The sequence below is a fragment of the Haliaeetus albicilla genome, chromosome 8 (assembly GCF_947461875.1).
Source record: "Haliaeetus albicilla chromosome 8, bHalAlb1.1, whole genome shotgun sequence".
In the NCBI taxonomy this organism is placed as follows: domain Eukaryota; kingdom Metazoa; phylum Chordata; class Aves; order Accipitriformes; family Accipitridae; genus Haliaeetus; species Haliaeetus albicilla.
Window position 1 is genome coordinate 17,409,985 of NC_091490.1, and position 27,123 is coordinate 17,437,107.

The 27,123-nt window shown below is 37.1% G+C and overlaps 1 protein-coding gene across 1 annotated transcript in view; it reads left to right on the plus strand.

Moving 5' to 3' along the window:
• Nucleotides 1-27,123, plus strand: part of HS2ST1 (heparan sulfate 2-O-sulfotransferase 1) — an 83,431-nt gene that overhangs the window by 42,590 nt on the left and 13,718 nt on the right. Inside the window, exons 2-3 of the mRNA XM_069789151.1 lie at nt 19,011-19,249; nt 25,772-25,857. Coding sequence (XP_069645252.1) covers nt 19,011-19,249; nt 25,772-25,857 — 325 coding nt within the window. The remainder of the gene's footprint in view (nt 1-19,010; nt 19,250-25,771; nt 25,858-27,123) is intronic.

Consider the following 27,123-nt stretch of genomic DNA (forward strand, 5'->3'; position numbering starts at 1 on the left):
TGTTTGGTTTGGTTTGGGTTTTTTGTTGGTTTTTTTTTTTAGGAGGTACTGTAGTTGAGTACTGGATCTTTTTTCCCCCAAAAGAAGTAAATGCTTTGTCTTCCCACTGGCGGAGCTTTGAGAAGAAAGGAGTTGAATGATATATTCCTCCCCTTTAGTTTACAGGCCTGCAATCAAAAAACTTGTTTACTTTGGTCTGCCAGCACAAATACCAAGTGTATTGAAAGATCCTCTGGTTCCTCACTTTGATATATTGCTGAATACTAGTAGACTTTCTCTGAACAGATGAGTGGCTCTGTATACTTGCTTCTTTTTTCAGTCTCTAATAAATGGGCAAAGAAATGTCTTGATTATTTTTATAGAAATAGGTACATTCTGTAGAGCAGAAGTTTGTGCTTGGAGGGAGTTTCAGGGGAGCTAAAGCGATGTCCCCAGTGTTTTCAGCCTGCTTCACGAGCCTTTTGTATGTCATGTTATATTACCTCTGAGTTGGAAGATACTAAAACAAAATCCATTAAGACCAGACCTAATGTTATCTCAACTGCCTTACATATAAAAAGATAGATGAAGACTATCGTTCTTCTGTATAGAGAAAGAAAGCCAAATGGCCATTCCCCCTCAAATTCCCGAGGCTTTCTAAACAAGCATTTGTGTTCATTCTTTGATAAAGAACCCCAGAAAAAAGGCTGAGGCAGTTGATTGCATAAGTCTGATGGTTGGAAGATGGGATCCTCAGGCCTCTCACTGCTTCCTGGCCTCAGACTGTTCTCATTCGAGTCTATTAAAAGCTACCTAAAAAACTTTAAAAGCTTCTGAAACTGCTGGGGTTTTTGTATGGAACTAGCACTATTTCTTTACCTCCAGTGCACCTGGTTTAGACCTCAAGGGTGTCTGGTGTTCTTTCATTGTACTATACAGGGGAATATTTTTCTGCTGTCTGAGATGATTTCCCACCTTTTTTAGTGGTTTTCTGGCTGGTTTTTAACTTCACTTGCTTGAACTACATTTGTGTTTTAATGGTGGTTTTCAAGAAAGCCTAAGACTCCTCTCCAGTTTCGGTTAGCAGGAGAGTTGTTCTTCAGCTGCATAATGTAAAATAAAAGGAGAACATTGTTAATTATAAAGGACTAGCCTTATTAACTGTGTCCAGACATATATTGCAGAATTCTGATGCCCTTCCCAAGGGTAAGCTTGAGATAGCTGTGAGCTGCCAGGTTTACTTTCTGTATAGACTCTATTCCCAGTTCTCACCAAAATAATCTAGACTTTTTGAATTTCTATGCAACTGTATGTGTCTGTACAAATAAGAAATTTGGGATACAAAGTTTGCTCTTTAGTGGAGTGTGGAATAATATAGTATATTCTAATTGATAGCCAACTTCTACGTTATTTTTTCTTTCCAATTCATTTCCTTCCTCCCCACATTTAATGTACTTTGACTTCCTGAATTCAACACATTGATCAGGGAATTAAGAATGTTGTCTTCGATGTGCTTGAAGCACTAGCTGTTGTTAGCTGGGAGTAATTAACAGTAAGGCCCTCTGTTATTTAAATCCTTTTGGAGGTCATCAGTGGTCTTGAAGGTTGGTTTGCCTTTAAGACCATTGAAACAGAAGGAAGTCTATGTTCCTTTGCCTGTATTGTACTTGTGCAGAAAGAGAAGTGAAATGAAAGAAGCTGAATATCTAGAAAAATAACGTTAAAAGCTTTCATTGGTGAGTCTAGGAAGAAAAAAAATAGCAAATTCAGTCTATGTACTGACTAAAAATTTATGCTACTATCGACTTACATGCTAAAGGAAATATTTGTGTAGTACTTACTGTGTTCTGAAGTCTTGATGAAATAATATTTTGGAGATCAGCTAGTTTCCAGGTAGCTTCATTAATTTAGCAGTTGTGAAATACAGCTCTGATTTATATTGAACAATAAACTGAACACAATCTATTTAATAACGTTATGATAAGTATTTCAAGGAGTGCCTCACCCTTCACATCTGTATCTTACCTCCCTTACCCCCACATTCCTCTTGGATGGCATGTTCAGCAACTGTTATTCTGACATTGGATTTTTACTATAACCTTTCTATAATCATCTCTGTATTGTGCTTTAATAGCATTAATGTTTACTTTAAAAAAAAGTCCTGGCAATGAAGCAAAAGGTTCTGATTAAGTGTAATCCAAGACAAGACTGTATTTCAGAATAGTTGTGTTGATTGCAACAGCTGATAATACTTTGCCCTTAAACTAAGGGAGCAGTTTATTTTCATACTAAGTTGACGTTGTGCACCTTGATCTTTGCAACTTGAGTAACTTTCGTATCTGAATGAAATAAACAATGCATTTGCTATTCTAGCTAAGACAGTTCATTACAGCTTATAATGGGAAAGTTTAATATGCTTCTGGGCCACGATCCTATAATCAGCTCTTCTGTCAAATCTATGAAGCTCTGTAGAGCTTCACTGACTTTGACTGATGTTCAGCCAAAAGTAAGAATTCAAATCTGAAAAGTCTTAATTTTTAACTGTAACTGAAATGCATTTTCATGTGTGTTCTTTGGTGGGTAGTTTATTGGTTTTGATCCTATATTGTGTGCTTAAAGGTGAAAACATAGTCTTATTTATGCCTATCTTATATGCAAGGGACTTGAAAAAATATGGGTTAAAAATAGGTTGCTGTGTCATAGGCATTACATGGATTCCTCTTATTTTTTTCAGTGATTTGATGTTGGCTAATGGAAAATGTTGAGCATATTTCTCCCCCTTCTTTTTATATAAAATTCTGACAGGAAATCTGTAGCTAAATATCATTTTATGATTTCCATCTGTTCATGTATAATAGTGTTTCATAATGCAGTCCAGATTGCCGCCCAATAGAAATGTCCTATAGCAGGAGATAGGCTTTCAAGTGATTGTTGTACATACTAATTATTTTTTTAATGAGTGCTTCATTTAATTTTGAAGAAAGTAACTAATTTTAAAGACAGCTTCCTTGATGCAAAAATTTCCACTAATTAACTGAGATAGTGCCTCATTTTTCTAGTGCCAGTATTTTGTAAAAGAAGGGTTTGAATATTTGTACTACCATGGTAAAACAAGAAAATAAAACGCACCCTTAGATTCAAAGGGAAAGAAAAAGTAGGCAGCAGAAACAGAAAACTGTTGGTGAAATGCTTCATAGTAGCTAACTTTTGTGATCTCTGCGGTGTGTTTCCCAGCTAGTGAGGACTAGATTAAAGAGCATTTACGGTAACAGATACCATTTTAAATTTGACAACTTTGGTGATTTCCTCAAGTATTAAGAGTAATTGATAAAAGTGTTAAAACACTAGCTCTTGAAAGATGTATGTCAGCATATGTTTTAAAATGAAAGTTTCCATCCTTCACAGTTGGGAAGAAAGGCTTGGTAATGGGAACCAGATGTATCCCTATGGTGGGAAAAAAAGAAAGCAAATAAAAAAAACTTACCTGTGTTATTCATGCTCTTCATCACACGTCAATCTTGATTTTTTGTACAACTGACTGTAAATCATTGCGGGGGGGGTTGGACTAGATGACCTTTAAAGGCCCCTTCTAACCCAATCCTATTCTGCGATTCTATGATAAATGGTAAATTATTGTTGCTTTTCTTCATAAGCTTTGCAATCAAGTTGCCTTTAAATATCTTTACTGCCTGGGAGTTTCCATCTTTCACATTTAATGATAATCTGAATAGTAAAATTGACATGAAAACGGTTTTAATATTTATCAGCTTAGGACTAACTTAGGGACAACTGTATTGTGTGTTAAATGAGCCAGGATGCTGTTTGTGTCTTCCAAATTGGGCTGAACGTGCCTCTGAGGGAGAGCTGTGCTCCCTCTAGTGGGAATTAGCTTTATAATAGCCTAAGTAATTATTAGAAAGAGCTCTCACTTCCTGAAAAGAAATGTGTTTTGTATCCACGTTGGATTTCCTCTCACCAGGACAGTTTGTTGCAGGCATTTTAATGGCACGAATGTGAATTTTTGTGGGGTTTGCAGCTCAGTTGTTATCAATTCGAAAATGTTGTCTACAGATAAGCTAGTTTCCTAGGGTTTGTTTCCTGTGGCTGTATGCTTTGCACAGGGTGACCCTGTGCGGAGGAGGAGGAGGTAGTAATCCCTCTGAAGTTCAGAAGTTGGAACTACTCATGTATGTAGTCATGAGGGAGGATGGATCTATCATTTTGTAAAATCAAAGCCATTGGATTCAACTGCTTTTTTGATGAATATACCGAATGAGTTAGTATCTGGGCTGAAAGCAGGGATTGTTCTCAAATGCTTATATCCACAACAGATGTGCAGAGACAGCTAGTCTGACTCCCACGGCTCTGTTGGGCTAGACAGCGCCATTAAACTTCTGTCAATTACCCCATTGCCAGTCACATCACAGCGGCTTGCGACATCTTTCCTCTGATACTGGGAGAGCCGTCTGTTGTGTTCTGATGCAGAGTCATGTTTTCCTCCTCGGAGAGAAGCAGCGTGAAACTCCTTTGCTTCAAAGATGTTGAGAGCCATGATTTAAAAAAACAAAACCAAAAACAAAACCCCACAACACTTAAAACAACTTTTTTCCCCCTCTGAGCAGCTGGAAGACACAAAAGCAGAACAGAGCTGTGGCAGCTCAGCTTTTTTGGTTCAACAGGAACCTGCTGTTTGGAAACATGTTATATTTTGAAATAAACCTTACTGCGTGCATTTGTAAATATAGTTTTTAGAAGTGAATATATTGCAGAAATTGTACCTCAGCTGAAGAACAGGTTAAAACCAGTTTATGGGACATACAAAAAATTACCGAAGGCCCAGGTGTTTTTTAAGTGGCATGTGTAAAGTCAAGTGAATTTTCTGCTACCTGCCAAATTTGCAGGCTTGTAACATTGACTACAGAGGGGGGCATTTCTATAGTGTCTGGAAGAAACAGCTACTGTTTTAACCAAATTATCATTGGGATAATTTGTCCACATTTGGGAACATAGAAGGGAGTCCACTTGGACAGAATAATCTTGCTTAAATTTAACATAATTTTGCTGGGGAAAAAAAAAGTACTGCAGTACAGCACTCTATCTTGCTTGAGAGTTCTCTTATCTTCTCAGTTGCCCATAGGCTAGTAGCATACAGAGATGTGAAGTCCTGATCTATAGCAATTTTGATACAGAATTTTCTTTTGATGAAAAGTGACCCATTTTCTCATTGATATGGTGATGTTTGAAACATAGTGAGAATTTTTACCCTGAGTCAGTTTTAATTCTGCAAGTTGTCAGCCGATGATATCCTCTCCTTCCTGAGAAGAAGATAGCGTGGTATGAACTAGGTGTCAAAAGAGGTGTGAAAATATTTTGAGGCGGCTGTTCAGAAACTAAGAGAAGTTACTTTTATCTGGGAACGTAAAAGTAATAAGACTTCAGAAGTTATTTTGGTATGAGCAAGGGAAGTATGTGTTTACAACTTACATCCAGCTGAAGTATTTCCTCCTTTTGAAGGATAAATTGTGCATGGCAAAAAAAAAAAAAAAAAAAAAGCTTGAATCAAAAGGCCAAGTGACTTTACACTTGAAAAATGTGCAGTAGCAATGTGGCTTTTGTGTATGTCTTTAAAAAGCATTTGTAGATGTCAGGGTTTGGGAGAAGTGCGTTAACACTAGCCTTCCAAGGAGGCAGTAGAATGTGAGCCTTGATTCATGGGGAACTGTGAGCAGAGACTTATGATTATTAGCAGGGTGGCAGGAGTGTATGAGGAGAGGCTATAGCTATCTGAAAGGTTCAGAGGAAGATGATGTGGCAAAAAATGGAAAGGTTTAAGAAGACATGAGCTAATGCAATTGAAGGAGACTGGTATGCAGATGCTATTCTGTAATGGGCATACTGTACTTCTAAATTATTTGTTACCAAACAGTATAAGTTTGTCTGTTATTTATTTCTAAGTACCTATTTACTGAACTCGTTGTGTGAGAGCTTTCATTCTTTTTCCCCTACACAGCTTCTTGGTTCCTTTAAGAAAAGTCCAGTGAAGAGAAAACGGCATGAAGAGATGAGGATAACCTTAAAACTTGACATGAATTGTTGATGGGGTGGATCTAGACCAGTGACTGAGGAGATCAAGGGTGGGAGTATGCACATTCTCACTATTATTTACTTATCCTGGAGCTTTCCTTGAACCATGTGGTTCTATAAAGGACTATCACCTCTTGGCTTTTCCTTCCTCTTTTCTGCCCATACTTGTGTCTGACTTATTCCTACTATGATATGGTGTCTTTAGGGCTCTGTTGGTACATGGGTAGTTCCCTCTCTAACCATGGCAACTAGATTTGCTGAGGATCATGAGTCAAAGTTTATTTTTATTTTATTTTATTTTTTAATTTTTATATTTTATTTTATTTTTTAATATTTTATTTTACTTTATTCCTTATGTAACAATGTTGCCAGAGAGTCTGTGTCATGGCAAAGAAGTCCTTTTCATGTTTTCCTCTGCTTACTCAGTCTGAAGAATAACTTCAGTGTGTGACATGTTTCTGTAAGGTAATATGTCATCTCCCTGGAAACAGAATTCACCAGTGGTATTTTTTGCTTTGAAGTATCCCAGATAAATAAGCTATTTCTTACAAAAAACTGTATCAATTGGTATATCCTCCCACAAAAATTCGTAACAGTCCCACTCACTCCAGAGTAATGGCTTGGATTAAAGTATCTGTCTGATTTAACACTGAAGAAATAACTTCCACTTCATATACCAAAAAGGAAGACATGTTTTTCCATACATGCTTTATATCTCCTTACATGGTTACAGCTTGTTAACATAAAAAGGAACTTTTCAACCTTACTATTCATATATACAAGAATAGTAATTGAGACTAATGGAATTTGAGGATGGTGACTTAATGGTGACAAATTTAAATTATATACATGGAAACCATCAGTGGTCACTGGAGACTTAAACCAAAACTCAGGAAATTTGGGGTTCATTTATGGAGATGTGAAGAACACAGTAAAAGCTTGTTTTAGATGACTATAGTAGCTTCAATACTGGCATAGAAAGGAAGCGTTATGGCCGTAGAGCTTCTCTGGGGAAAGCTGAGCTGAGACCAAAACTTGCATCTCTGGCGAGAGCACGTAATTCTCAACGTCACACACCTTCTTTCTCTGGGAACATGGGCCATGATGTTTCAACAAATCTTTACTTCAAAACGTAGTTTTAGCATTGCTGCTCTTACCTGTGCTGACCATGTAATATATTCTTTAACATCAAGTTAAAATACCTTAAGTGGCTCAATATTGACAGTTCAAAACACTTTCTCTCTGAATGACAGCAAAAGGATTATTCCCTTACAGAGCTCTACAGGTTTCAGCCATATTAGAAATGGGTTAATGCTAGATTTTAGGCTATTGACTATTATTGGAAGCAGCTTACTCTGCTTGTATAAAATAAAATCTGACAATTTAAAGTCTTAATGTCTGCAAAAGATAATCTGACCAAATATGTGGGTCTTTCTGGTGGTTGGTTTAGGGTTTTTGTTGTGTTTGGGTTTTTTGTCTGTTTGTTTTTTTGTTGTTTTTTTTCCCCAAGACCAGTCAGCTTTTTATATGCTGTGCAATTCTACATCAACTGCCAACAAAATGATACGTAAAGCTAAATTATCTTTCCCATTGTTCCAGGGGCCTTCATAAAATGAATATTTTAATGAATTTGAAATACTCAAAAGAGAATCGTCGTTCCTTTTTTTCTCTGATCTTACTGGTAGTATCTGTAGGAGTTCTTTTCTACTTTTATTTCAGTGGCATTGCACTATCCAGCATAACTTTCTGCAATTCTGACTTTTAGTAAGTCAGATGTCAGTAATGACATCTGATAATAAATAATTGTGGTGTATTTTAGTCAGGAAGCATTGCTAGAGATTGATTAATACAAACCTATTGTATCCCTTACTGCTGTGGGACCAAAAGTCTGAGCAAGGGGCTGGAGTTGTTTTTACCTGTTTGCAACAGCTACCTAAGACGCAGTGAGGGAATGCCCTTTTGTTCTGATCCAATTTTCATCAAACAGTCCTCCTTGTTCAAAACCGGACTGATTTGGGGGAAGAACAAAATGTTTCTCATACATGTAGGAAAACAATTCTTTTTAATTAAAAAGCTTAATCCAACCCAAATCAGGATTAACACCCAGAGGCTTTCAGTGAGCAGCTGGCTCTCTTACCAGTGGGAAGTTTTTTGTACAAAACCACCTTACTGCACAGCTCACCAATCCTGTACTGTTTCTGTTTTTACCAAGGACAAGGAGCTCCATATCACACTGACATGAAACTAGATAAAGCTCTTGCTTGTATAATTTTTATTTTGCTAATCAGTGTCTGCTGCAAAGAGTTTTTATAGTAGTGTTGTTGGTATGCAAATATATTTGAACTAAGTATGACTGCCACTGTTTCTTAGCATGAAGAGGATGGATGTGGAAGGTTTGCATTAGCTGGCTACTTGTGTCACAAGTGTTCTCTAATGCATGATTTTGAACTAATCCTAGGGATTTAATCTGGGCTTCTCTCATGAAAGCCCAACTGAACTTCCAGGGTAGAGCCGGGGAGGGTGCATGTTGCAAGGACTTGCAGGCTTTCCTTTGTAATATTCCATCTACTGACTCCTTGAGTCCACTGGGCCACTGGTCCTTTTAATCCTCTGAAAATCAGAGAGGAAGGACTACCTTTAAAGCAGGTGATTATTTTATTCGGAAAGGAACGAGGTTGATACTGCATGTATTTGTTTTCCTAGTTCTGCCTGAGCTTGGACCCCCAGGGTGTGAAGAGGTGTAAGATATAGCAAGAAGAGTTTTCCAGAGGTAGTTTAAGAACTATTTAATTTAGTGTTTGTTGTAGTTCTAGCATTTAATTAAAAAAGAATTTTTCTCGTACTTTAATTTGTTTAAAATGGCTTTGAGGTTTCTGAAATGTAATTTTTGAGTGGTCTGTGTGTTGTTAGAGCTTATGTTTATTCATGCTTATCTTTTTCATCTCCATCTCAGATGAGGTCTTTAGTCTGCAAACCTAAGATTGGAAGAAAAGATAAAGCAGTATTTTTTTATGTATATGTTGATATTTAAGCTACACGAGCTAGCAAATCTCTCAAATAACAATTTGCAGGTTTTGGGGAAAAATAAGTCATACTTTTGATTTGTATATAAAGCAACCAGGGTGTAGAATTAAATTGAAGTTCTTAAAATGAAGCTAAGAGCAAGATAAATGGTTTTCATAAAGAAAACAAAAAATATAATCAAGAGCTTATCTAGTCAGTATTTAAAAAATGTAATTAAAATTAATTCTGTTATGACATAACAACAGTGGGGCTCATTCAGCATGCAAACTAATTTCTGTTTTTTTCAAAGGACTTTACACAAACTCCAATAACTACATTAAGATCAGAAATCATGTTTATCTCTGTAAATGCTTATTCTGTACACAGGCAATGTTAATTAAGCAAATACCATGCTGTATCTGTTGGTACTACATAGAGTTATCATAATCTTATTCTTGGTACTCTAACTTCCTAAGATTCCTAATAAAATATTTGGATCTTCTACCTTAACCATGTCAGTTGCTCTTCTGATCAGAAGGCAATGCTGTTTGCCACCTTCCTTTTTTTGGCTGCTAGACCAACTGGCAATAGTTTGTTTTCCAGATTAGGCTAGTTTAGCCAAGAAGTGTGAAGACAAACAGGGGTATAAGTGTAATATGTTGGAAATAACAGTATATCATACCAATTAGCTTTATTAAAAGTGGTGACTTACTGTAATACAGCACTGTCCATACATACATGTCTTTCAATTATTTCAACAGACAGTTGAGTGATCCTTTTTGGTTTTATGCTAGCCAGTACACTTTTAGAAAAAGTAAATGATTGTATGTCTGGAGAAAGCCTGTATAAAATAACAAAACAGTCTCCAGGCTGCCTTACTAAATGGAGTCAGATGATCTACATTGATCTTGCTTGCTTTCATTATTTGAATTGGATTTTGCTTGAAGGAGTGACATGCACATTTGTATAGTAGAACGCTTGTGACAACTGTATCCGCGTATAAAACAGTTCCATTAACTTTTCTTGCTAACACTGAAGACCTGCATTACGATATTAAGGCACTATAAATAAGAGCAAGCTCTGCTCCTACATGCTCAGCTGTGGTTTGTTATTTAGAGAACAAATTTGTGATTTGCAAGTATTTTTCATTGCTGTTATCGTAGTCACAGTACTTCATAACAGTCCACTGACAGTTTGGGGGTTCTGAAAAGCCACAAACCTTTCCCTTGTGTGATTACATCCTTCTCTTTACAGCTATCTGTTATTCAGGTTTTCTTGTCCTAAAGAAAACTGAAATTGCAAGTGACTGGGAGGAAAAAAAGATGAATTATGTCTATTGTGTTTGCTCTCATGCTAAATCATTAACTTGAATTCAACACTTGTGTCAAGCAAAACAGTTCAGTCTGAAGCTGGAGAGTTTATGGAGCTGTTTGACATATGCTTATTTTTAAATCTTACTACTATACCATGTTGCCTAAAATGTTTCTGTAAATTTTTATGTAACTTTGTAATTAGTATTATTTGCAATATTCAGGAGTCATAGTAATGATGCTATAGTTACAGCTGAAGATGTATTTTTAGTATGCACCCTTTCTTTTCAAGCATTTACAAATTTTTCAAAATTTCATATTTGGTGGAATGAACCCTCATTTTTTTTCTGGTTTACTGGATGTTATTACATATAAATGTCAGCTAAAAGCCATATTTTTTCTGGGAGTTACCGTGCTTGTTGAGGTACCTAAGCTTTGATCCATAAATGCAATTCATCTGATCTGTGACTTTTCATAGGTTTTTGTTTAGTTTTGCCCTTCCTGGGACAACTTGAGATGTAGGCCCTTACCGGTCCTATGTATTACATAACTAAAACACAGATTGACTTTACAGTACATGCATGGTATGTCTGATCTTGTGTCAAAAAAGGACCACAACATAGTCTTTCATAAAAATATTCTGCCCAACAGAGGGCTGGAAGGAAAAATGTGTAAGGCTGTATGTAAACTGTAGTTAAAATAAAAAAAGGGAAGTACTTGGTCAGAGCTTAATCTTCAAATACTCTCTTCCTTACAAATGCAGTTGATCAGTTGATCAACTAAAAACGATTTGCAGAAAAATGAGAAGTGCAGGCTCTGACGTTAAAACCAGCTTGGATGTATATGTGGGATAGTGATTTCACTGTTTGGTAAACATTTTTTTTTTTTCTTAGTTTAATATCAAACCCTTAACAATATTACACACTAATCAATATGCTTCTACTTATGTGTTCAAAATAAAGCCCTGGCAAAAATGCTATCTTGAAATTAAATGACAAGTATCAAATGCTAATGAAACTGTAGCAGGTTTTTCAGCATCACTACTTCTAATTTTCAGACAGCTGCTGCATTAGATTTTAGTTACTGATCTCAGTGCCTAGCTGGAGGTGCCTCCTTGCTGGTTCTTGTTGGGTTTTTTAGGGGGGTTATTTTTGCTTTTAACTAGTTCCAATGTGGATTTGTTGGAGTTTAAAGTTTGGAGTTTGAAAACAATTCTCTTCTGTGTGGACTGTTCTTTTTCCTTCTGTTCTGAAAATGCATTAACCACTATTAAAGAAAATGTTTTGGCAGTGTTAGTGACTTTTAATTGTTCACTAAACTACTGGGTTTTATTACAGAAGATCTCTTATACCTGTTTCTTTCATGCCTTACTGGAAAAAACCAAGCTGGAATGAAATTTCTAAAATTAATCGTTAGAACCTCTTGACACTAAGGCAACTGAATTTTTAGAAGGGGAAGGAAAAGATGGGTTTTTTTGACCTGACTGAAAAAACTTAAAATAACTTTTCTGGTATTTTGTGTTCTGTTTCAGTCCTTTATGTGCTTTGCACGTGATCTTCACTTGCTGTGGGTCAGAACTGGGCTCAGAGCACATATGTGCTGAGGCTGTCCTGGAATTTGAGGACTTTTTAAAGGCAAACACTAAATTAGAAGTTTTAGTAGATATTTCATAGGCTGATTAAAGATAGCTAGATTTGCAAATGAGACCAATAGTCTTTTGTCTAAAATGCAAATAGCTAAAATATCTTAAGCGTTAAGATGTTTTTAGTTAGGTAAGCTGTTCTGAGCTGCACAGATAAGTTCTAAGAAAAGAAGAAAGCAAAACGTCCAAGGTACTCTTTTTAAGGAGAATAAATTATGGCTATTGCATATGGCATTAGCGGTGATTTCCAGAATTGTGGTTCCCCGAATGGTATCTTTGTTAACCAGAATTTCTGGAGATGTGAAATGATTGACAATAGCGTGGGGGGGGACACAATAGGACCAAATAGCCTCTGTCTAAGGGCAGTCATCTGCTGCTTGAATACCAACGTTCTCACTAGAGTCAGGTTTTGCTGGTGACTGCAAAATCATAACTAATATTGCAGTTTTGTTTCTTAGCAATCCTTTTATTATTTTTCTTAATAAAAATATGGTACGATGGGGGTAAATGTGCCTGTGTTGTATTGTTTCACACTTAAGTTGTATTTGTTTTGCCAGTGGAAAGTCACTCACCTCTGATAAACAGAGACGTTGCAAGACTAACAGTTTGTACTTCTATCATATAGCCAGCATTTTGGTTTCCTTGTTTCTTGATGTTGATTGTAATATGTATATTTACATATGCTAATGGAAGACAGAATAGTTAATTACAATTTAAAGGATGGTCACATAGAGATAGTTGTAAGCAGTCACACTTGAGAGAATCTGAAGTCCCCTGGACTGGTTTGAAGAGCACTGTAGTTACTGGAGCGGGAAGGTAGGTTTGCTGCACTTTACTGACACTCCCCCTCCACCCAGTGGTTCACCCAGAATTGCCTTGGAGAGGAGTAAACATTCATTAATCAGCAATAGAGAGACAGCAGGCTTCATGGAACGCTTTTACAGGGGACAATAAAGTAGGAGAAACCAAAGGCTTGCCCAAAACGTTGGTCTTTGAGTCACAAAGTTGCTGAAGAACTAGTGTAGTGGTTCTGCTGTTACTAAGACTTAAAACTAGAGCAGTATAGATTGTTGTTATTCTTAAAGATCTTTGAAAGAGTTGGTATGTTAATACTGATGCCTTGAACAAATTAGACTTTAGGCATTTTTTTATTAATTCGATCTATATTTTTCCTGCAGTTTTAACTGGGTGTAGTCATAGCACCATTGATTCTTTCTCTCCTCCTCTCCATCCCTGAAGTATTGATATCCACATACAGCAGCACTGCTCTGGTTTGTAAGTAGCGTGCTGCTAAACAGCTCCCAGAGGGGGCTGCATTTCAGTGAAGGATGAAGGCTACGTGTACATGGTGGGTGTATATAATTTGAAAATGAATCAGGACATTAACTTTGCGACATAATTATGGTTCATTTTTAAGCTGCTGTTCAGTTTTCATTCTTCATCAGAGGAGAATGGAGTCAATAGTGAGTAGGATTTCCGTCCTGCCCTGGTTCAGTAGTTAGGCCAATCATGTGTTTAATGCAGCTTTTGGGCAGGGAAACAGCTTGAGAGCTGCTCAGTGCCTCAGGCTACCAGCTGCTTGCCTAATTGGCCTGGGAGCACAGTGGAAAGAAAGCTGAGACACCAAGTCAGCTGGCTTCAATGTTGTTCCCAACTGGAAGAAACCTGCTTATTGGTTTGAAGTGGCATCCAGTATTGTGAATACACAGCAACTGTTTGTTCAGGGATGGTGCTATCAATACTAGCTGTCCGGTTCCTTCACATCAAATCAGCGTGAGTGAAGTTTGAATCCACGTTTTTTTCTTCTGTGGGCAACACTTGAAGGCTGCTGAGCTAAAATTTATTTTAAGACTGAGCCTCTCCTCATCTGAGTGGGAGGTTTCACAAGGAAGCATGGCAGGCGCATAAGACACATTGAAGAGAGAGCCTAAATACTATCTGTAGATACATACAGAAGGAAAACAGACATAGAGGACAAAGAGCGTAGTTTGGGGAACTAGAGCAGTATGCGCTGAATTATTCTTCTGGCTACTCAGTTAACTTGAATTTGACAGCCAGTGAGGCTCAAAATGTATCCTTCATCAAGAGTGCTAAGCTATAGGGGAAAGAAGAGTTTCTGATTTTGATAGATTTTCTTGTTGAGAAGTCCCAGGATGGTCTTGTGCTTTTGTGAAAAATGTGAGGAATTTGAAATGTTTTGTTTTGTTAACCTTTAAGTTGTTAAAATCCATGCCACTCTGTTTGGGAAGATCGTGTTTTGTATGCAGTTAACACTTGGATTTGAAGTAAATGCTAATAAACTTGTTTTACCTAAGATATTTATCTGTTTGAATGTGCAAGGAATGTAGACAAATAACTGCTTATGATCACAGTGATCTGTTTATGTAATTATGTAAATATTGTTCAGTTGGGTTTTCAAATATTTTTATAGATATGAATGGGTCTGGTGCATTTTCACAGGTGATTTTATTGGCTGAGATCCTAACAAAATAACGCTTAAGCAATCAAACTTGGTCTGTCCATTTCTCTCCAAGTGTTACTTTTCCTGTTAATAACTTTTTGACAAATTTATTGGCAAACTGCTTTGATTGAAAGGGCAGTGATCTTCAAGATAATTTTGAATTTTTCCATAATCAGTGGTGGCATACAGATTGAATGTTGCTGTTAGTGCTTCTGCTGAAAGAGAAGACATAACTTGTCCATTATATGTTATTTTCTGGTAGCATCTGACTGGCAAAACAACTTGTTGCTAGCCATGATATTTCCTGGTTTATTGCTACGAGAGGATGGCTCAAGAAATGTAAGTCATGGGAAGATGCTGACAGTTACAGAAATGGGATAAAGGAGGATTTCAAAGAACATGTAGACAAATAGGTGAGAAAATAAGCTTGTTCTGTTGTTTACAAAACAGCTGCTTCTGCCAACTGAAGACTTTCTGCAAGTAATTCATCTGCTGGTAAATAAACACTGTAGCAACCTTTATTACGCTGATCATATATGGTATTGCCTGTGTGCAAACTGTCCTTGCAGTTGATGAATGTTTGCATGTGGGACAACTGCAGATGACAGAACAGCATTTTCCCTGACTGTAGAGTAATTATATTATTTATTACAGTGAACCTGAACAGGCAGTAATAAAAAAGTGAGACAGAATATTTTATGCCTTAAAATTATCCTGTATTATATTACTATGAAAATCTGTCTTGTATTCAAAGTACCACTTACTTAAATGCTGCTTATCTTTTTAAGTTGATGTAGTTAATTAGCGTCAAACTTAGTGTGGACAGTCTTAACCCAGTTTAGACACTTGATTCTTAATAATTTTGCCTAGATGTTTTTGTTACAAAATCAAGTTTAAATAGAATGCAATAAAAGCAATGAGACTGTAGGACATCATTTTGTCCACAGGATCTCTGATGGGAAAGAAATGACCTAACCTGATGATTTTTTTAAAATTGATTTCAGTGAAACCAATCCAACCTTACATAGACAAGTTCTCATAATCAAAGTTAAATTTGCAGGGCTGTCATCTAAGGAGATATTTGGTAAACAAAATATAGTTAATAAATACCTAGCATCTTCTTCCTCCCTATCTTCCACATGTAAAAAGTCATTAACGCATACTTTGCATTTTCTACCATACTTCTAAAAACATACAAGCAATGTTCATTTTTCAGCCATTACTACAGGACTTTTGCTTCCAAGATTATTTAAATTTTATAGAAGAGCAAATGAAGTTGTTAATCAAATGCCCATCAGCTCCTCAAATTCTCTAACTCCTGGTTAACTAGTTATCCCAAAAACGATTCTCAGTTGCATGTTACCATCACTGGACCTCTTCCCCCTCCCCAAATAAATAAATAAATAAATAAAATTCATACGGATCAAATCATGTGCCATTTTAAGAGTTAAACTGACTTTTCAGAATGTAACGAAAAAGCTTCCTGACTTCACAGGAAAACTGCAAACTGTTCTTGACTGGGAAAAACGTGCATATTTACAAAACTTGCAATTTTCCTTGTGTTATTAATAGACTACAGTGAAATAGGCCATTAGGATGGCTGACCAGTTAGACACTTTCAGATGCTTCTCACTAGCTTTAGCTTCCTTTGCACTTCAGCAGTTTATATCCCGCACTTCATCTCAGCTTTTGGGTTTTAACTATTGCAGTTATTTAAAAAAGTGATTTCGGTTCTGCTTCATAAAGATTAGTTTTCATTCTAATTGGAAATATAAAGCCTCCTTATTCTTTGATAATAGGACTGTCTGTGTACTTCACAGTTGTGAAGGTTCTCCTCCTTGCATGGGTTCTTGCTTTCCCCTCTCAGCATATGAAGTTGAAGGTGATTGTATGCAATAGCCTTTCTGCTAATTGCATCTAATCATACATCTTTTATATCTTATGCATAGCCTTTAAAGTGCACTTATCACACTAATTCTTGAATCATCATGGTTTCAAATACCTCGTTAGAGGAACACTTCTCATCACTCTTCATGCAAATCATGTCTATTTCTCACAAATGTTTACTTCTTACATGTAAAAGGGGAAGCTTCCCTCTGCACCAGCCAGCCTCATCAGCTCTGGAGGTCTGTGCAGTTATGATTCAAATCTAGCTGAGATCTACTACTCTGGTGTAGAAAATACAAATTAAATTTGTTTCATTTCAGTCTCTCTAGCTGCTATGCAGTATCCATGTAGCCTTGGGCAGCTATGTGGTTAACTATGTCTCCTACCAAATGCTTCCTCTAATCTGTTACTGGCAGGACGGGTAGTCGTGCTGGTCCCTTTTCGTTGTAGTCATCTTCAGATAGATGAAACCTGTGTCTGTTGCCTCATCGCTTTCCAAAATAGGACGTTTGCCAGCAGTGATGAGAGACGTAGCAAATGAGAAAGGAAGGAGCAAAAACTGTGACTGATGTAGTGGGGAGCAACAGATGTCATGTGGAAAATTGAGATATACTCAATAAGCATTTTCTACAAACATTTTCATACTGATGTAACTTAGTTATGGGGTGTGAGATACGAGCATATGAGAGAGTGAGTGAGTTTAAGCTTTGAAGCATTTCAGACAGATGGAAGTTTGTGGTTGAAGACAATTTATGTGGAATTACAGGCTAGTGGTGTTCACAGCTTAATGATTCTGCTTTAAAAATTATTTTATGTTATAATTAAAGAGATGTAATGAAAAAGAGTGGAAGGAGCTGGGTTACAGGAAGCCAGGGAAGTAAGGGCCAAGAGCTGCTGCTGTTAAAAGCGTGTCATCCAGAAAGAGCTATACCCTGCATAAGAACATAATACAGTGAATTACAGGTTACTCTTCTGATACCAACTTCAGCTTGTGGTTGGCCAACGCAGATTTCTTTGAATACATTATTAAAGGCAATATCACAATAAATGAATCAGAAAAGATGCTTTGACATCTGTATTACAAATTGTATTAAAGTATTGTTATTGTTGTGGTTTAACCCCGGCCAGCAACTAAGCACCATGCAGCCACTCGCTCACTCCTCCCCCCTGCCAGTGGGATGGGGAGGAGAATTGAAAAAAAAAGTAAAACTCGTGGGCTGAGATAAGAACAATTTAATAACTAAAGTAAAATAAAATGTAATACACTAATAGTAATAAAATATAATAATAATAATTGTAATTGTAATGAAAAGGAATATAAGAAAAAAGAGGAAAAAAACCCCACAAACAAGAAAAGACAAGTGATGCACAATGCAATCGCTCGCTACCGGCTGACCGATGCCCGAGCAGCGATCTGCCCCTCACAGCCAACTCCCCCCAGTTTATATGCTGAGCGTGATGTTCTATGGTATGGAATATGCCTTTGGCTAGTTCAGGTCCGCTGTCCTGGCTCTGCTCCCTCTCAGCTTCTTGTGCATCTGCTTGCTGGCAGAGCATGGGAAACTGAAAAATCCTTAATTTAGGATAAGCGCTACTTAGCGACAACTAAAACATCGGTGTGTTATCAACATTATTATCACACTAAATCCAAAACACATCGTACCATCTACTAGGAAGAAAATTAACTCTATCCCAGCCAAAACCAGGACAAGTATATACTTACCTAGAACAGAATAAAGCTGTGTCTGAATCAGCACAAACTATTTGATATTCAGCAGCAGGGGGGAGGGGGGAAGCTGTAATACTGTGGGTTTTATTTTCCAAATAGGCTTTTAACACTTGAAGCAGAGTTCAATTACTCAAAGTATTGCCCTTTGCATAAAAGGAAAAATGGTTTATTTGCAATGTACTCACCTTGCAAAAATGTCTTATTCATAGCTTGTGTTTCTAGGTTTGTTTCTTATTGATGTATTTGATGTATTTCAGTACTTGGAGATCACTCTTCACCTTATTGTTAACTGTTTCGTAAGCATTTTGTGCTTCTATTCTTGTCAAACTTGAAATTAATAAATCCAATTGAATTTTTGCAAACCCATTTATTGTAATGCTTTATGCTTGGGGCTTGTATCAATTGAAATAACAAAACAATGGTTTCATCTGAATTCCAGTGCCTCTACACAGTTAATTGACTAAATCTCTAGTGTTAGTGTTTCTACTGTTTTCAGAAAATTCATATTCTCCAAATTGCTTGAGTTATTACTTCAATTATAATTCTTAAATAGGTCTTTTATAGAAATTTGGGGTATCTTGGGGATATCACCATTTTGATAGTGCATTATAGACATTTTTCTTTAGAGGCAATGGCTTTCAGTAACATTAGTGTGAGTCACAGAATATGGTATGTGTTCCCTAAGCATGTTGTTTTCTAGTCTTCATGTTCTGTGTCAGACTAACTCACCTTTTATCATTCATACATTTTATAGATTAAGTTTTGCTTCAGATGTGTCAGAAATATATATGACAGCAAGTGTTTCCTTTATTGCTGAGGAGTTACTGCTTTTTACCAGGTTATTTGCATTCTATGGTTTGAAATTCAAATTAGTGATTTTTACATCAAAATTTTGTATTTGTCATCCTTGAACAGAAAGGGCTATTGCAAGACATGAAGTCAGAGAAATAGAGCAACGTCATACAGTAGATGGCCCGCGACAAGATGTGACACTGGATGAAGAAGATGATGTGGTGATTATTTACAACAGAGTACCTAAGACTGCCAGCACATCCTTCACAAATATTGCCTATGATCTTTGTGCAAAGAACAAATATCATGTTCTACATATCAATACAACCAAAAATAATCCTGTTATGTCTCTGCAAGATCAGGTAAGCTGCTGCATTTGGGATGCCTTTATTAAACAAGGGGAAAGTATAGAAAACTTTTTTGCTCTTGCAAACTTATATGGTCTGATGGAATTGGCTTTTATGTCACATTTTCCAATATAAATGAATTCTAATGTGTTTATATTTTCTTTGTAGAGAATATTATTTATTAATAATAAATTAATCCACAGCTGGGCTACTGGAGGTGGTAAGTATCTGTTTATCGGAAAAAAACAAAGCTAAAGAGGGACACAGCTAGGGAAGAAATGACCTTTGTTGTTATAGCTGTAAAAGTTTATTGTATTGTCAACTGTCTGCCTTTTGGCTGCATAATAGTATTTGCCTGTCATCTCCATCTGCAGTGAATGCAGTCTTATGTGATTTCCTCTCTGAGTAGTGCAGGCACTGTGCCATGCTGTCAGGGCTATACTTCTGTCTTTGGCACTAGGTCTGGTCAGGTCGCACAGGTGATAAAAAACGGTAGAAAGAAGTGGTTGTAAATAGCTTGCAGTCTAAAGGATGGGTCACTTTGCATCCACTTAAAGCTCTCACTAAAGTCAGTGTAGTTCCAGGCTAGAAATGATCGTGGCTACCACTGCATCAGATGATGAGTATTAAAAGATGATGAAGGATCAATGCTCTGTTTTTCTCAGGGTGGGGTATGGTGAGGGAGTAGATATTTTGTTTTCATTTTTAAAATAATATTTCTTTGCTCGTTGTGACTGCACATGCAGGGAACCCAGGTCAAAGGTCTGAAACATCACTATGTCATCATCTCTGTCTGTAAAACAAATGTTTCCAAACTCTCAGGTGTGTACTACTGGATGTATGCTGATCATCTTAAGCTGATATGCAGCAGAAGCAGGAGCTGTTCTGCATTGCAGCATGTCAGCACTGAGGCTTCCAGCTCCTTTAGAAGTGCATGCCTACAGGCAGAAGCAGCTCAGAACAGCTGCTGGAGTGGGGTGAGGGGAAGCAGATGGTAATGGGCCCTCCACTTTCAGTTCTGTATGTGGGAGAAAGAGTGAGGTAGGGATCTCAGTGCAGGGGACATAGAGTGTACTTGGGGTAGCACTGGGAACCTTTGTTGTGATAGTGAGGTTGTGTTACTGTTGGGTTTTTGCTGTTGTGAAATCTTTTCCTAAATATGAAGGTGATGTCATATGGGATTACTGAGATTACTAAGAGTAAATCTGGTAGCCATCCCTGTAGTCTTGTCCACTGCATAGAACAGTTACTAAAGACCTGTGCACTAAGCAGAGTGATTTTTCAAAAGACTTAACAAGCCTATGTCTGTTAATTAAAAATCATGCTCGAGTCAGTCATACTTGGTGCTGCACTTCCAGCCACAGATTCTGTTTCTGTCAGAGTGTCTCTTTGAATTGTAGTGGTCTGTCCTGAAGGACAGGAGAGCTAGTCCTTGATGGTATAAATTAAACATAGGCAAACTTGCCTTAAATTTCTACTTTTGTTTGAATTTCATTCAAATCAGATTTGTTCTTTACTGGCTTAGCTTTGCCTAAGAGAAACTCTCCTCCTCATCTCCACTGTAATAATTAACTACTGAAAAATGAAAATCCATCAGTGCTGGGCATGTATACAGTACTGGCAGTCCTGCCTTCGTTTGATACTATGCTATTGTCCAAGGTGGTAAATTATGTTGTTTAATTAGACAATTGATACTCCTCTTCTTCAATGGCCATTAACTGGGAGATGCTACTGATGAAAAACTTTGTATTGCATAGTTGTTCAAAGAAGAGGAAATAATTATTTATCTTTAGTGTATCGAGATAGCAACTTGCTGTTGTAAGTCATAATGCATAATTCTGTAGATGGCAAGGGTGCTGAGTAGTAGCTGATGAGGCTTACTCTTTGTGGGCTTGCATTTGCATGAAATATTCACATGGCACCTTCATCAGTACAGCTCACTTGAGTGCATTAGGTGTATATGCACTGGTAGTAAAATACATAAACATATCATAGAGACAAAATTGTTTTATCAGTGATACTGTTTGTTAAAGTAAATCTCCCTAAGGAAGGTGAAGATTGTCTTGGGCCTGACATGAATTTGTAAAATAGTGAGCCTTCTGTGGTGCACTACTTCTGTACTTTTTCCAAACTACTCTAATTCTGTAACAGATTTTAAGTGTTCTGCCCATATGTGAAACCTTTACTTCTTGAATGCAATCTGAAAAAACCACTATTTAAAATCCACTCCATATATAATCTGTATCTGATTTGAGATGATCTGATAAGAGTCCCTAACACATCCATTTTAGTTTCAAGTGGAACTTTTTCCCAGCAGGCCTCCTTTCTTTTGCAGCTTCTCTGACAGCAGGATCCTGGGAACTGCCCCTCTTTCCACAGGTTGGGCCTTTTCTTTGCAGCAAGCTGAGTGCCTTGTTGCCCATGTTGCGTTTCTGACCTGTGTGGTCTGTAACAAAAAGACTTGCTTTCATTAAATTGGAGTAGTTGTTTGGTTGGATTTTATTTGTTGCTTGCATGTTTCAGTACTGATACTTTTTGTCCATACAAGTATGCCTGTGTTATGGCTAGTTGGATGGCATACCAGCCACACAAACTTAAGCTTTTTTGTTACATGGTGAAATTGTCATCTAAAACATTTAAAACGAAATTACTGTTCTGTCTTGCAGCATGTAGTCTTGATGTATTATTAGAAAAGAGGGTATGAGAACACGTTCTCTGTACTGTTGTTGTGAACATAGAAAAGCCGTGATACAATTATCCAGCATTTCACTCCCTCAGCTTGCTGTTTTTCTGTTCCATGTTCTTTTTTCTCCTGCAATTTCTCTCTCCATTTTTCTCAAAAGAACGACCTGAAAATATATAATCTGGCTTCCAAATGTATTCTATAACAGTGACCTCTCAGAGGACAGCACACTCATACTGACTTTAGTAGTACTTATTTCCTCTGCTGGTGAAGGTTTCAGTGGCTGTCAGTGGAAGTTCCAGAAGTGGAACAAGTAAAAGGTTGCAGTGACGCTGTTAGAAGTGGAAGTACTGTCATGTGCTCCTGAACATTTAAGAATTTTTCTCTTGGAGTTAGATGGCCTAGTGAGTCCTAGTGTCCATTGCTGTACATGTGCCAATTGTATTTCTCCTTCTGAGGAAGAACTGTTCATGCGAGGCGGCTATCCTGGCTGTATTGTGGCTGAACTGGTGAACTCTGTCTTTTCAGCATCTCACAAAATTGCTTCTCAGCTGCCCTTGCCTTGAGCTTGCTTGTGGTTTCTCATGGCATGCAGCCAAAGGTGTGCTGCTAGCCTGTTTCCCGCACTGCTGACCCTCTGATTTAGAGCTAACTAGAAGTCATTAGCTTGTATGACAATTTGGATAGCTAAGCTACCAGTGACTTCCTGCAGAGAGATTCTGATTCAGGCATCCCATCATGCTTGGCCTTTTAAATCTGAATCTGAGATTTCCGTTAATGGGAACACTGTGTTGGTCTTCAGTCTTACTTGGGAGCCCTTTTTTTTTGTAGTTTGAATGGAAGATCCTCACGTGTCCTCACCAGACTGGGCTTGTGATATTCATACCCCCAGTTATTTGTAATTTTAAGTCAGTTATTCAGCAATTGACAAACAAAACTAGAATATGATGATGTGAAAAGCTGGGGCTTTTTGGTATCCAAAAGCCGATGTGATACCAGGCCACAAGGTAATGACCATACCACCTTCTGGGGGCAGAGGGTATGTATGAGTGTGTTCAGGCTATAGAGAAGAGGGATTGGTAGAAGCAGTTAGTGGACAGAGATGACAGCTTACATCACCTTGGTTTGCATGCACAGATTTCCCAGGGCTTTTTGCTCAGACCAAGTATGCTGTTTTGTTTTGTTGGGTTTTTTTCCTTCTGGCTCACTGGGACTTGTTTTACATTCTTATCGTCCTAGAAACGGAATGTATTTAACTTACCTTTCAGGACATCTTACGCCCCCAGAGTACGTTTGATCTGGCTTTTTAATTCAGTGAAGCTCAGCTGATTTCTCACTTACTAAAGGCTGTGAAGCAACTTTGTAGCTGATTATATAAAAGCACCATGAAACAACTTCACAGGAATTCCATTCACGTCTATCTGAACTTTTCAAGTAACCTCAAATTTTATTCAGTTGGGTTCAGATGGAGAAGCTTGCTCAGTCTCTTGAAAGCTCCAGTATCTGCTAAGCCCTGAAAAGAAAGGTAAAATTGATCATATTTAACAGTATGAAGCAGCAAGCAATACTCATCTCTGCCCTAAAATGTGTGAATCCAGACTCATTAGGCTGGCTGTGACCTGGAACAATTCTGATTTTTTGAAATGCCTCAAACTCAGGATGGGCTTGGGAGTAGGGAAATAATCCTTTGCCTGCAGGCTAGCTATAGGTGTTAAAAACTTAGTTCTCAGAGGCACAGCGTGTTGCTAGTCCATCTTTATGCAGACGTAAATGTCACAGCTGTTTTACAAAACCTTCCTAGCCTTCTCTTAGCTTGCCTGGTGTTAAAGTTAATAAAAGGCTAGAACATCCATCCTATGTTCATAGAAATTATTTCCTTAGCAGACAACAACATTGTAAGGCAAAGACAATACAGGATTTTTTTAACCATTACTGGAACATCTAAGGTTTGATGCCAGATGGTGGCATGGGGATCTAAGACAGAACTGACCCTTTGGATTTTGCACTTCATCTAGCTGGTGCTAGATTTCAGAAAGCTTGTTCATGGAAACGTAACTGAAATGTAGGCTTTAATATGCATGCTGCACTACACACAATAGATAGCATAACTGGTTTACTTGCAGAGTTGTATCAACCAACCATGACATTTTGGGGTCTGGGGGTGAGGGAAGGGAGGATAATATATACTTTGCATTTAGGAAGCTTCTTTCCCAGGTAAGTCTCTTGACTTTCTTTCTATAAATAGAAATATTCATAGCTGAGGCTCTCCACTGAAAATATTATGTCATTAATCTTTGAGAGGTACAGTCAATGAAAGTATGGTTTGTTTCAGTAGCAGTAAAGGTAGTTCAACTGGATTCAAAGTCTCATAGATATATTACCAGTTTGTGCTGCAGACAAAACCAGGCAGAAAGCAAATGCAGTTTATGAAACACCATTGTATAACATTGTGCAGCGTTTTTCAGCTAGATTTGCCACAATTTTCATGTGCAATGTATGTTTTAAATTGTGAAATGCCACAGACTGTGAAACTTGTACACTGAAAAAATGAATGCTGCCTGTTATTAAAAAGTAATGTGCATTTTTTTTTTTTTACCTGAGAGTCCAAGAGCTAGTGTTTGAAGAAGTAAAGATTATCAACCTCTTAAATCCTAGACTGTGAGTTTTGCACGTTTGAAGAAACAGCAACAGGCCAGTCTTGCCTCTTAAAATCCTCAATTGGTTGGTCAGAATAAATGATAAATAGCATGTTTCGGGATACTTTCAATCCGTTAGACCTTATGGAATGTTAGTGTGTTGTCTTGAGCTCTCAAACTTTCCTTTTTTGACTCTCTTGTCTCACCTCAGTATCTTAACGGTTATCTATGTCACTGTATAACAGAAAAGATATTGTAGATGTGCAGGGAACGCTATCTTCTAATTCTCAGCTTCAGAAATGGCATATCATTTTCAGACAGCTCAGGCAGTACAAATTTATCATCTTTTCTTTGTTATCCAATTCACTAGTTTTGAAATAACTTTCAGAGTTAAATGCTTTGATGTTTAAAATATTCTGTTCATTTAATAAAGCCAAGCTATATCAGGATTTGCATGTCCCACTTAATTTGATCATACTTTCTGGTTTGGGGCGTGTATCTTATTTTGTTCTTTGAAATGTAAAGCTATTCCTATTTTTGTGAAGTTTGCCGATAACTGCTTTATCAGCCCTTGTTTAAGAGCTACTTCATGCTTTAACATGGAAGGTTCACTGACATTTTAGGCTTAAGATATCTATTAAAAATGGTGAACTATAAATCTAATTTACACTGTATACATTTATAAAATTTCTGGATTACTCATACATTGGATCTGGGGATGGGGGAGCAAATGAACCATCAGATTTGTTTCTTATGTCCCAGTAAAACAGGTCTAAGAACATGCTTGTAAATCTGGTACACTTTTATTTGAGGGACTAAATACAGATCAGACAATTCCATCAAAGGTGTACTTGCATTTCTACTTATTGCTGAGGGAATTCCTCATTCCTTCCAAATGACAAATAAAATGGACTGACAAAAAATTAAATGCTTGTCTTGCTAATGTTTTTGTGGTAGCTTTCCTTGAACTGCGTTCTGATTGCTGTATTCTGCTTTTGTTTAGCTTCTGATCATTAAATAGCGATGATCTAAAATGAGTCAACTGTATGCTTGCAGAAAAGTCTATTTTAGCTGGCACAAGTTCTTTGATAATATTCAAAATAGACTTTTTTTCTAATGCATTGTAAGATTTTACTTACAAACCAGAAAACACCATGTATGGGGAAACTTAATGTGTTCCAGCTGTGCAGAAACACTTTCTGCTGTGTACTTCTACAGGTCCGATTTGTGAAGAATGTGACTTCCTGGAAGGAAATGAAACCAGGATTTTACCATGGACATATATCTTACTTGGACTTTGCAAAGTATGTTACCCTTGGATTTATCTGTTGAGTAGCATAGTAGTTTAAGTTGCTTGGATCCAGCTGGAATATTAGTGCCCTCTAGTGATGAAAGTCTGACAACTGCAGTTTTGAAAAATTCACACACTGAAATTTCTATGATGAGCAATATTTGGGTTTGATTTTCACAGTTTTCTCTTGTCTTTTTGCATGATAAATGTAGCCGAGTCTCATTCAAAACTATTTATATGCTAGGTTTAGTATTCCTTCTCTAAATTACAAGCTTGTTTTACTGAAAATCCTGGCTTGTCTCTGGAACATTGGCAGTTTTGCATTAGGATTGGCTTGCCATTCTGGGAAGTTTAAGATACCTATTCTCAAATATGTTTTGTATAACAGCTAATACCACCTGCCTCTTAAATGATGTAGTTCTTCTCTATCAGAGTATCCCTTTACACTTTATCAAAATATTAAAAGTTCTATTTTAAAGCAGTTTTCTGGCCTATAGTATTTTGACTTGCTGTAAAAAACATTGAAATAATTCTTGTGGAATTAAATCCTGCTACTTCTAAAATTAATTTAAAAGAAAATGAGGTAAAAATCTTCCCAGTGACTTCAGAGGTTCAGGAATCATATCTCAATTGCAGCTTCCATGTGTTTTTTTCTTGTCTTATTTTTGCTTCTGGATCTAAAGCAGTGATCCTCAGCAGCTCAGTCTTGTGAAACCTCCCCTTGAACTGGCAAGTCAGTTTTGCTTAAGATGCTTACTAGGCAGTGCTTCATCCTGCACGTGCAGCATGTGGAAAATGAAATTTAAAATTGAAAGTGGAATTTTCAGATCTCAGCATATTCAACTGCACAAACAATAGTAACCACTACTTTTACCTCTTGCTGGTGGTCAATCCTCAGTATTGTTTTTGTGTATTAAAACATTTATTTAATGAAATCAGGTTTTTGTATGTAGGAATTTCTTTTGTTTAGTCATTGCTTTAATTATTCATTCTGCTATGTACACTGATTTTTCATTCTAGCTTTTTATTACAAAGAATGAGAAGGGGAAGTGAGAGCTTCGTAGATTCCCAGTACAGTATATTATATAATAGTAAATGCTAAAAGCTACAGTAGTAGCTGGAAATTACCAATGGCACCAAGTAAAAACTTGAATTTTACAAAAAGTAACAGGCAAGAAGTCTTAATTGCAAATAAGTCAATAAAATAAAATGTGTCAAATTTTGTTAGCTTCCTTTCTGCCTTTTTAAAGTTAAAATGCTGCAACATTAATAAACTCTT